General features: G+C 47.1%; 1 protein-coding gene across 1 annotated transcript in view; it reads right to left on the bottom strand.

The window, feature by feature from the left end:
* Nucleotides 1–11,751, bottom strand: part of FAM180A (family with sequence similarity 180, member A) — a 13,894-nt gene extending 2,143 nt beyond the window's left edge. The window contains exons 1-2 of the mRNA XM_010831624.1: nucleotides 11,407–11,751; nucleotides 200–300 (exon numbers count right to left, since the gene is read on the bottom strand). Of these exons, the coding sequence (XP_010829926.1) occupies nucleotides 200–300; nucleotides 11,407–11,482 (177 nt within the window). The 5' untranslated portion in view covers nucleotides 11,483–11,751. The remainder of the gene's footprint in view (nucleotides 1–199; nucleotides 301–11,406) is intronic.
* Nucleotides 11,752–11,978: the final 227 nt, after the last annotated feature.

Raw genomic sequence — 11,978 nt, 5'->3', positions numbered from 1 at the left:
GGGACAGGAGAGAGGAGTACGAAGACCACTTGCCTTTGAGGTGGGCAGGCTTCTGGGACCTCCACACACAAGTCTAGTCTGGTTCCCCAGGCAGCAGAGGCCACTCTCTGTCAGGGGCTCAGGTCACTCCTCCAAAAACCACAGAGAAGGAGCAATGCCTTCTCCGTGACTTGGGTTGCTCATTCTGCCCTCTGCCTACCTCATAGAGCAGTTCTACTTCCTCCAGGGAGCTCTGCAGGACGGGGTTCAAGGGCAGCGTTGAGGATCTCTTTGGCCGGTAGGCGGCAGGGAAGAGCACAGCTGCAAGAAATTAAGAGTGAGCTTGAGAGCTTGCTGTGTGCACTGGCTTTTCCCCGCGGGTGAACTCCAAGGTCAGCCAGCCATTCCTGAAAGTGACTCCGAGTGGTGGTGGATGCAGAGGGGGAGAGGTGACAGACCGCCCTGCTGTGTCCCAGAGAGTCCCAGGCATATCAGAGGTTACTATTTCACACCAATAATTTCAAACCTGGCTTCTTATCAGAATCATTTCAGAAAGTTTTGAAAAATATGTATGTCTAAGGAGTATGAATCCCCACGGGCCTTTATGTTAGAACAAAAACATTTATAGTAGTTAAGACATAGAAGCAACCTAAGTGTTCATTGACAGATGAATGGATAAAGAAGTGGCACATATACATAAACAATGGGATGTTACTCAGATATCAAAAAGAATGAAGTAATGCCATTTGCAGCAACATGGGTGCAACTAGAGATGATCATGCTAAGGGAAGGAAGTCAGAGGAAAACATACATGATATTGCTTATATGTGGAATCTAAAATAAAATGAAACTTATTTACAAAATGGAAATAGACTCACAGACGTAGAAAACAAACCGATGGTTACCAAAGGTGGAGGGGAGGGGTAAATTAGGCGTTTGGGATTAGTAGAGGCACACTATTATATATAGAATAGATAAGCAACAAGGACCTACTGGATAGTACAGGGAACTATACCCAATATCTTGTAATAACATGTAATGGAAAAGGATCTAGAAAAAGAATCTTGATACATATAACTGAGTCGCTTGGCTGTACACCTGAAACTAACACATTAGAAATCAACTATATTTCAATACAAATATAAAAAGAGATGAGCAAACAGTTGACCACCCCCCTCCCCCACCCCCAATTCAACAAACAGCTCCCTAATACTACTGTTTCCTACTAACACTGCACATTTCAGCACTTCATCAGAATGAAGTGTACTGGTTTATGTTTATTGACAACCATTTGAACCAGACTCAGACTTCTGCCTTACTCCCCTCCCACCTGGAGTAGGGCTGCCAAGAATCTAAGCACAGGTGACGACGTGTAGGAAGAGAGCTGCACAGACCCTGACCCTGGCTCTGGGGGTGTGTGGCGCCAAGGGCTTGACTCAGAAACACATTGGATATAAAATCAGTGACTTGACACAGAAGTTCCTCAGTGGCTGCATAGAGATGGAATAGCTGGGAGAAGATGGGCGAACTGCTAGAGGCAGAGAGGACCAAGAATGAGGAGCTGACAGAGGACATGAGAAAGAGAAGACAGAATATTATAGGAATTGTTGTTTCTGTTTAGTCACTAAGTTGTGTCCAACTCTTTGTGACCCCATGGATTAGAGCCTGCCAGGCTCCTCTGTCCATGGGACTTCCCAGGCAAGAGTACTGGAGTATGTTGCCATTTCCTTCTCCAGGGGATCTGACTGACCCAGGGATCGAACCCAAGTTTCCTGCATTGGCAGGTGAATCCTTTACCACTGAGCCACACGAGAAGCCCACTGTAGGAATAGTCATTAGAAACTGCACTTCTCCTGGATCCATCAGGCTAGAAGCAGGTGGCCCCATCCATCCCCTTAACCCCTCCATGTCCCAAGACACGGTGCAGAAAGGATTGGCAAGCCCACTGCCAGATGTAAGAAAAATGGGACACTTCTTTGAGACACTTGGTTGTGATCTACCAGAAAACTGGGCGAATAGCTATAAAAACAGGTGAGACTTCAAGGGAAGGTTAATCCCCTGAAGTTGTGCAAAACACAATTTGCATAATTATACACTATTGCTCTGTTTCTTGAATATGGTGACCTTGGGCCATCAGCGAAGGGTCCAGTGATGTCCAGAGTACAATGTTGAAGAAGGGAACTGCAGAAGCATTTAGAAGGATTTCTATCAGAAGTGATAACAGTGAAACATCTTTGATGTAAAGGACATTTCCTGAAAAGCTCACTGGTAGGATCCCAACCTCGTGGAAAAACTGCCTGGCTGTAGAACTGCTGTAATACTGCCGTCTCTGTAATCCATTTATTATCTAGCCCACAAGTTCCTCAGGGGCTTGGATAAATATGCTTTTTCAGATTTCTGTCTGCCTGGTGGAGAACCTGGCAGGCTTTCAGGGTGCACACAAGATGCAGATGTTGCAGACTGGATCCTTACATTGAAGGGGACCTGGACGGGCAGAGGGACAGCCCTACTTCCCGAGACCACCTTGGGGGACAGAGCCTATGAACTCCAGAACAGTAGTTCCTCGCCCAGAATTTTAGCAGAATTTGTTCTCTTTGCCAGAAAAGTGCCCCTTTCCCACAGAAGCATAGATTTTAGGGCTGGAGTGAGCCTCTGCTCACTTGCGGCCTCTGCCTGTGGAGCTGAAGAGGACAAGGCATCTACTCCACGTGTTAGCAAGCTTGACCCCACGTGAGAGTCACCCAGGGCACCCGGAGAAGTTCTGATTGAAGTGACTAGGGTGTGATTGGGATAGTCAACTTTTTGAAAGCTTTCTAGGTGCTTCGAATGGCAGCCTGGGTTGAGAATCAGAGGGTGCTCGACCAAAGGCTGTGTAGAAGGAGCTGGCCAGGCTGAGTGGCCACTCCAAGTTCTCAACTTTGACCATGCCTTAGAATCACCTGGAAACTTTAAAGGCCTAAATGCCCAAAATTACCTCCCAGGCCAGTTCTCAGGCATCTCTGGGGTGGATGGATGTAGGCTTCGGGACTCCTGACAGCTCCCAGGTGTTGCAAAAGACAGGCAGGGTCCGTAACCACTGGGTTATCCAGACCCACTGCCAAGCAGCGGGTGCGCTGCTAGAGTTGAGAGCTGCTTCCCATCTGACAGGGCCTTATGCGGGCATCTGAAGAGGTGAAAGAGACATCCTAAAGGAAATCAGTCCTGAATATTCATTGGAAGGACTGATGCTGAAGCTGAAACTCCAATACGTTGGCCACCTGATGCGAAGAACTCACTCATTTGAAAAGACCCTGATGCTGGGAAAGATTGAAGGCGGGAGAAGGGGACAACAGAGGATGAGATGGTTGGATGGCATCACCGACTCAATGGACATGAGTTTGAGTAAACTCCGGGAATTGGTGATGGACAGGGAGGCCTGGCGTGCTGTGGTCCATGGGGTCGCAAAGAGTCAGACACGACTGAGCAACTGAACTGAACTGAAGAGACCGAGACCCTTGTGTTCTCGGATACAGAGATGGAGACACAAGGAGGGCTGCACTTTCCTTGGCGGGAGGAGGAACAGATGTGGGCTATGTCTTCTTCTGACCATGAAACCCCTTTTCGAGGATCTGAGAGCAACTTCTTTATGTCTTCTTTGTGATTGTGAAATGAAAGGTCTTGTTCTCTTTAAAAAAATAAAAAATCACTCAGCAGCAGGGGAAGGGCAGAGAAGGGAACAAGGTCCCAGCATGAGCCCTAAAGTTATTCAGACCTGCACTTTCTTCACTCAATTATTTCCCCGGGAACAGTCACTTCCTTTAAGGTGCAGACTCGCTGGTGGACCACTAATTCTCAAGAGTTGGGAAGAAAAGGCTTCCTGATGAAAGCTGTGTTTAATAATGGAAACATTGTTTCCAGTAGCCCTTGTTCTTAAAGTTTTTAAAATAATAACAGTTTGGGGAAGATTGTTAGAAATAAGGTCAGCCTCTGGCCTGGGGCTGGTTATTGCTTTAGAAAGTCTGTGTGGGGAGCACAGGAATCTCAAAGATGGCCCCTCCCCGCCTCCTCCCATGCCCTACTTCTGCACATACCCCTCAGGCTGCTGTGGCTGTTTGACGGTGCGTGTGGGGCAGGGGGCTTTTTGTACCTTGTGAGGTAAGTGTTCACATTCCATTTTATAGATGAAGAAACTTGGAGGCTAAGAAACTTGCCTTCGGCCACCTAACTGGTTTGTAATAAGGACTGAGATTAAAATCCAGGTTTCATGGGCTTCAAAACCCAACACTGCTATATTTAAAATAGATAACCAAGAAGGACCTATTGTATAGCACAGGGAACTCTGCTCACTACTCGGTAAGAACCTAAATAGGAAAAAAAAGTTGAAGAATAGATACATGTATATGTATAACTGAATCACTTTGCTATACACCTGAAACCGATAAAACACTGTTAATCAACTCTACTCAATACAAACTAAAAATTAATAATAACAAAGCAAAACCAAAAACCAGGTGAACAAAAACTCCTCCAATCTCACTGGCAGGGTGTGTACGTGTGTTCGTTCGTGTGTGTGTGTTGTCTGTGTTAGTTGCTCAATCATGTCTGACTCTTTTCAACCCCATGGATTGTAGGCCGCCAGGCTCCTCCATCCATGGACTTCTCCAGGCAAGAATACTGGAGTGGGTAGCCATTCCCTTCTCCAGGGCATCTTCTGACCCAGGGATTGAACCCAGGTCTCCTGCATTACAGGCAGATCCTGGTCTGAGTCACCAGGGAGGTCTTACAGGAAGTATACTTGTAGTTAATTAGAAATGAATGAATGCATATGGTGTAAAACATACTCTTAAATGAATCACACATGTTTTTAAAACAGATCTCTAACTTTGATTTATAATGTGTTATGCAAAATTATTTTATTTCCTTGGGCTCCAAAATCACTGCAAACAGCGACGCAGTCATGGATTTAAAAGACGCTCCCTGGAAGAAAAGCTGTGACAGACCTAGGCAGCATATTCAAAAACAGAGACATCACTTTGCCAACAAAGGTATGTATAGTCAAAGCTGTGGCTTTTCCAGTAGTCATGTACAGATGTGAGTTGGATCATAAAGAAGGCTGAGTGCCAAAGAAGTGATGCTTTTGAACTGTGGTGTTGGAGAAGACTCTTGAGAGTCCCTTGGACTGCAAGGAGATCAACCTAGTCAATCCTAAAATCAGTCCTGAATATTCACTGAAGGACTGATGCTGAAGCTCCAATACATTGGCCACCTGATGTGAAGAGCTGACTCATTGGAAAAGATCCTTATCCTGGGAGACATTGAAGGCAGGAGGAGAAGTGGGTGGCAGAGGATGAGATGGTTAGATGGCATCACTGACTCAATGGACATGGATTTGAGCAAACTCCTGGAAATAGTAAAGGACAGGGAAGCCTGGTGTGCTACAGTCCATGCGGTCTCAAAGAGTCAGACACGACTGAGCGATTGAACAACAACATTCTCAAGAGGGGTCTGAAATGCTGCCTAACCGTTACTCACATTTCCTGATTCCTTTCACTCTATTTCAGCATGAAATAGATGATTCCACACCTCCTCCTTTCTCCTGATACCAGTTACCCACCTCTTGCCTGGATCCTCTGACTTCCCTTCTGTTATTGTTTCCCTGCTCTCATCTAGAGCCTTGGATCAGGTCTCCAATAAAGACTCACTCACCTTTCTACCTTTCTCTCACACATCATTAGTTTTCCCTTCTCTACTGAGTTTTCAAATTGGCATGAAAACACATTGCTGCTTGCTGCTGCTTAAAAAAAAATCCTCTCTTGCCGGCCGCTCTTACTCCTCATCCATCTCTTCGTATTGCTGACTCCTGGCTTCAGCCTGTGTCAGGATGCGAGACTCCTCTCTCCTCACCACCCTGACTTCCGTACTGATCGTCTGCTTTGTATTTCCAGGTCAGATTTCTAGATAGCCAACTGCCTACGGGAATCTCCTTTTGAATTTGTAATAGTTGTCTTTCCAGATGCCTGACCCAATGCCAGTCCCCACCACCCCTCGCACCTGTTCCTCCTCTCCTGCTTTGTCTGCTGTCTTTCCATCTCTCCCAGCTGCTCAAGCCCAAACCTGGGAGTCATGAGTCATCCTTGCCTTTTCTCATCTTTCACATTTCACACCCAACGAATCAGCAAATCTTGTTGGCTTTACCTTCAAAACATACCTGGGATCTGGCTACTTCTTACCACATCCCTGCTAACCTCCAGGTGTCTAAACCATGAACATTTCTCCTAATAGTGCTTCCGCTTCCATCCTTGGCTGCCATCAGCATCCTCACTGCATTCCTTTTTTTTGACCATGCCACACAAGGAGGGATCTTAGTTTGCCTGCCAGGCATAAAACTCATGCTCCCTGCGATGGAAGCACGGAGTCTTAACCACTGGAAGGAAGTCCATCCACCTCACTGTATTCTTAACAAAGCAACTAGAGCAATTCTGTGAAAACATAGGTTCCATGATATCAATCTTCTGCCGGGGAACTTCTGTGACTTCTCATCTCCCTGAGAGTAGAAGCCAAAGATCTTCAGATGTAGGAAATGGCAGCTCACTCCTGTATTCTTACCTGGAAAACTCCACGGACAGAAGAGCCTGGTGGGCTTCTGTCCATGGGGTTGCAAAGAGTTGGACATGACTAAGCACCTGAGCACACATAAATACATGTATTCTTTTCCATTATAGGTTATATAAGATGTTGAATATGGTTCCCTGTGCTATACAGTAAGTCCTTATTTTTATCTGTTTTATATATAGTAGTTTGTATCTGCAGAGAAGGCAATGGCACCCCACTCCAGTACTCTTGCCTGGAAAATCCCATGGGAGGAGGAGCCTGGTGGGCTGCAGTCCATGGGGTCGCTAAGAGTCGGACACGACTGAGCGACTTCACTTTCACTTTTCACTTTCACGCATTGGAGAAGGAAATGGCAACCCACTCCAGTGTTCTTGCCTGGAGAATCTCAGGGACGGGGGAGTCCTGGTGGGCTGCCGTCTATGGGGTCGCACAGAGTCGGACACGACTGAAGTGACTTGGCAGCAGCAGCAGCAGCAGTTTGTATCTGCTAATCCCAAATTTTTAATTCATCCCTCTCCCACCCGTTTTCTCCTTTAGTAACTGCATGTTTGTCTTCTGTGTCTGTTTCTGTTTTGTAAACAAGTTCATTTGTAGCATATTTTAGATTTCACATATAAGTGGTATCATATGATATCTATCTTCCTCTGTCTGACTTCACTTACTACAATAACCTCTAGATCCACCCATGTTGCTGCAAATGGCATTATTTCATTTTTATGGCTGAATAGTATTCCATTGTATATCGCTACCATATCTTCTTTATCCATTTTCTGTCAATGGACATCTAGGTTGCTTCCGTGTCTTGGCTATTGTGAATAGTGCCGCTATGAACATTGAGGTGCGTGTATTTTTTGCAGCTAAAGTTTTCTTCAGATATGTTCTCAGAGGTGGGATTGCTGGATCATATGGTAGCTCTATTTTTAATTTTTTGAGGAACCTCCATACTGTTCTCCATAGTGGCTGCACTAACTTACATTCCTACCAACAGCAAAGAAAGGCTCCCTTTTCTTCACACCAGAGAAGCTACTTTTAATTATTTCAGTCAAGACTGGCACCTGCCTTGCTCTCTATGCCTTAGCTCCTTCAAGCTTTCTTGCCCAGACCTGCAGGCGGAAGCCTGCCTAAACAGGAGAGCCTATTTTTGCTTTGAGCCTGGTCTTCTTGTTGACTTTTATAACGTGTGACAGAAATCTCTTCTTCCCTCCCGTCTCTCAAATAGGTTAAAAAGGCAAACAAACAGAACGGTATTAAGACTGTGGCTTCTGTGTAACTGTGTACAGCATCTGTGCCAAAGACCTTGTTGGGAAGGACTCAAATTTCTCATCAATCAGTTGAAGCGACTCTATGGAAACAGCCATGGATGTGGAAAGGAAAAGCCCTCATTTATAAAAGATCTTTTGCCAAATCCTACTGATGTCATTTACTTTTTGGCTCCTGGGCCAGCCCTTCAGGCAGCAGTCCCCAAACTTTTTGGTTTCGTGGAAGACAATTTTTTCATGGACTGGGGTGGGGGATGGTTTCAAGATGATTCAAGTGCGTTACATTTATTGTGCACTTTATTTCTATTATTACATCGGCTCCACCTCAGATCATCAGGCATTAGATGGGGGGCAGAGGGTGGCTGGGAAACCTTGCCTTTAGAAACACAGTGCTATTCTGAAGAAGCCAGAATCTTAGTCCCTGTGCTGGGCGTCTTCCTGGAGCGCCTCTGAAAGGGCTGCTGTGAGTTGGCTCCCCTTGGCCAGAATATGCCACCACCCAAGGGGAGCCCCACCGCCCAGGGGGAGCCCCACCGCCCAAGTGGAGTCAGGGAATGCTGGGAGCACCTGGAAGGGATGGAGAGGCGCGGATGAGGACAGCAAGGCTCTGCTGCTAGAAATTGAGCGCAGGAGTGAGGTCGAGCTCTAGGCTTTCAACGGAGGGATCTGGGGGCGTGTTAACTTCTTCCCTTCCTCCAGGTTTCCTACCTGTTAGTGTTCAGAATGACAGCTGCATAAATGCACTGACATGCAGCAAACGAAGTGGCCACTCGGTCATGCTGGACCAGTGAGTCAGTCCCTACCTGGGGCCCTTCCCTCCACAGAACATTCATGATTGAAAATCCACAAAACACTGAACTGGACAGCTGAAAAGGACACCGAAGAGCCACCTTCCTTATGAAACTACTTAAACAAGAAATGACATGTATATGGAATAAAAATTAAATATTTATAGGAATTCATGCATGTATTTCTTTCTGTTTTTTAAGACTGGCTAGGTTCCCTGCAGTCCCTCAAGTGATGCGCCGGCAGGACAGGGTGGGATGAGGACTTGGGCCAGGTGTGTCCACTTCCAGGAGGCCTCGCTAACCACAGGTGAGCCATTTAGTCTCAATCCAGTCGGTGAGGCTGGAGCAGCCACCTCCCAGGGCGGAATCCTAGAGAGCGTGTCTGAGGGAGAGGCGGGGAGAATGGTAGGGGAAAAAAGATGTCCTGCCGCAGGGTGTATTCCTGTTGGGTTTATTTCTCCACTTTCACCCGAGGGGCCAGGCGGAGGGGGAGGGTGGAGGCTGGGGTGGTGCTGCGGGACGGGTGGAGGAGGACTTTGTAGGGAGAAGTCGCCCTCCGACTCTTTCCATAGGGGATTCTTCTAAATTAGGCCTGGTGGTGGAGGCGGGGGTGGGCTTGGGGTAAGGATGAAGGTGAAAGAGACAGTTTATGTGTTTGGAAAAATTGGTTTTCTTCAGGTGTGACTCCCATTCCATCTTAAAAAAATGACAACTGTGGATTATTTTCATGATTAGACAAAATGTTAAAAATGAATTTTAAAAAATCAACCGCATGGAAGACTTGATGATGGTTGGAAGGGCTCCCATATCATTTGTTGGCTCTGAACGCTGACATGAACCGCTAATCCAACACTTAGTATCAGCGGGCTCATGGAGGCCTCTATTTCAGCTGTGTTGGCTTTGTGTCTTTACATAGATTGTTATCGATATGGGGGTGGGGGGGCAGACCTTCCCCAGGGAAGAGTGAGTTAGAGGGCTGGAGCAACTGCTCTCTGGATGTTGCTGTAGAACCTGTAGGTTTTCTGTTGAGAACCTCACACTTTCTTTAATGAAATTTTTTTAAGTGGTAGGTAGTAGTTGACCTTGATATAGCTCCTCATTATCTAGGAAGCGTTTTATTTACATATTTGAATATGACCCTCACATGACAACGCAATAAGGGTCACTTTTTGTTATTATGTTATGTTGTTATTAACATTAATATTATGTTATTATGTTATAACATATGTTATAATATGTTATGTGTCCATGAACTAAAGCTCAGAGAGGTCAAGAGACTTGCCAGACATCACACAGCCAATTAGAGGCAGAACTTTCTTGAGTTCCTTGCAGTTCATGATGCAGCTATATTGTATTTACAAGACTCGTAAAAAAAAAAATCAAACCATCTCATTTGGCTTTCTAACAGCCTGTGTGTTAGGAAGAGTGGATATTATCATCCTTTTTTAATAGGCAAATTAAGGTAGGCCCAGTGTCACACAGGGGTAAACGACAGAACACAACACCAAGGTCTCTTTGCTCTGTGCTTCCAAGTGTTGCTCCCCCAATTTGTGCACATGATGAGCAGGGAAGTGTGTTTGTGTGGGTGATGTTTACCAGAAAAAAAAAGGGGGGGAAATGCTTCATTAATTATTTGTCCCTGCTGTTGCTGCTAAGTCGCTTCAGTCGTGTCCGACTCTGTACAACCCCATAGACAAGAATCATTTCACAGCCCAGTATAGAGAACTGACAAGTCCCTAATCTCAGGTTTACAAGTGAGGGAGTAAGAACCCTAATAAGTGCCTTGACTCTTGCTTTTCCCCATATCAGATCCACCTGCTCCATGCTGCTCCGTGCCCCAGCTGGCCCCTTCTTCCTTCCCTGACTCTCTCCTTGAGAACCAGAGGGGGCTCACCCCCTTGCTGTTGTGCCGTCTTCACCCCACTTTGGATCTCTGGGAATACCAGCGAACCTGACTTCTTTTTCCAGTTCTTTCCAGGACAGAGATCTCACTGACTTTAGGCAGCAGAAAGATTTCAGTTCAGATCGGCATGCAGTGGTCAGCATGATGGGCCCCTCGCTTCCTAAGTGATAAACCTTAGTTGACCAGAGGTGCTGCCAGTGTCTGCCCACGGGAACCAGAAAAAGATGCCAGGCCAGCTCTGAGGAGCCGCGTCCCGAGGGGAAGGAAGTCGGCCGTGGGGAGAAGCCTTGCTGGGCTTCTTCCTTTCCAGGGGAGCCTGGCCAGGGTGGGAGCAGCCAGGCAGACACGAGGTTGCTGAGGGGATTACTATTCCTCTTCTGTTGCTGGGCCAGCTGTCTCCAGCTGGAAAGGTGTGACCACTCCTGCTCAGGAAGCAGTGTGGAGCCCTCCACGTGGACACGCCACGTCCCAGGGAGCAGAACTCTGGCCGGCCAGCACCCCCATTGCCATCATATTAGCATCAGCCCTGGGCACCTGCTCTCCCCATGCCCTGCCCAGCTGGCAGCCTGGAGGGCACTTGCAGGAGTCTGTCCACATTCTACAAAACAAAGATGACCTTCTCCCCGGCCTGTCAGGGAGGGATGCTCTCTGCACTCTCCACCTCAATCCCATTTTCTCAGTGGCTTTGATTTTTTGGGGTGTCATTTCCCCCATCACCTTCTAACACCTTCTAGCCTGTTGAGAAGCATAAAGCGTTTGATAGAGAGGAGATCAAAGGAGGGCACAGGGCTTCTAATTTCCTTCTGTTCCCTCCACCCCTCAAGATTCCTAATGATATTCAAGAAAGAATCATAAGCATCAAACAAATAAAGGAAAGACAACTCACCCCTGGTCCACCTGTGAGACAGAGTGGCCTGAGCATCGGAATACAGCAGCAGAAGCAGCAATGTCTTCCAACACATCTTTTCCTCCAAAAAGGGAGATGTCGCCCTCGAACCCAAGGGGACCCCAGGAGCCACAGGTATGCCTGTCCTGGTCCTCCCAGGCCAGTGGTGAGGTTCTTACCACCCCTCCGTCTTCAGATGTGCAGAGACGCCCTCTCCTACCTCCCAAGGGTAGAGTGGTTGTTACTCCTGGGGAGGACAGGAGTGGGACCTCTGTTACTCCTACTCTCCCTGGGATTGGGGCACTGGGCTTCCACAGAGAGACTCTGTTTTTGAGCACATCTGGAGTGACTCACGGGGCATGTGATCTCTTTGGCAGTGGGGCGGATAAATATAATTTCTGTTCTTGAGTTCCATGTGTTGGATGCACCCACTGGAATTTTTCTTTAACAAACAGACTCGCGGAACTTGTTAGAGAGCCCGGCAAAGAGCTGGCTGCTGTCCCTGTACACACACACACACACACACACACACTCACATCAGCGCCAGGGACGAGAGCTACAGCGAGAGCTGG

Source organism: Bison bison, unplaced genomic scaffold (assembly GCF_000754665.1).
Source record: "Bison bison bison isolate TAMUID 2011002044 unplaced genomic scaffold, Bison_UMD1.0 scf7180017864530, whole genome shotgun sequence".
In the NCBI taxonomy this organism is placed as follows: Eukaryota; Metazoa; Chordata; class Mammalia; order Artiodactyla; family Bovidae; genus Bison; species Bison bison.
The sequence above is the reverse complement of the archived record's forward strand: the minus strand, read 5'-3'. Positions and strand labels throughout refer to the sequence as shown.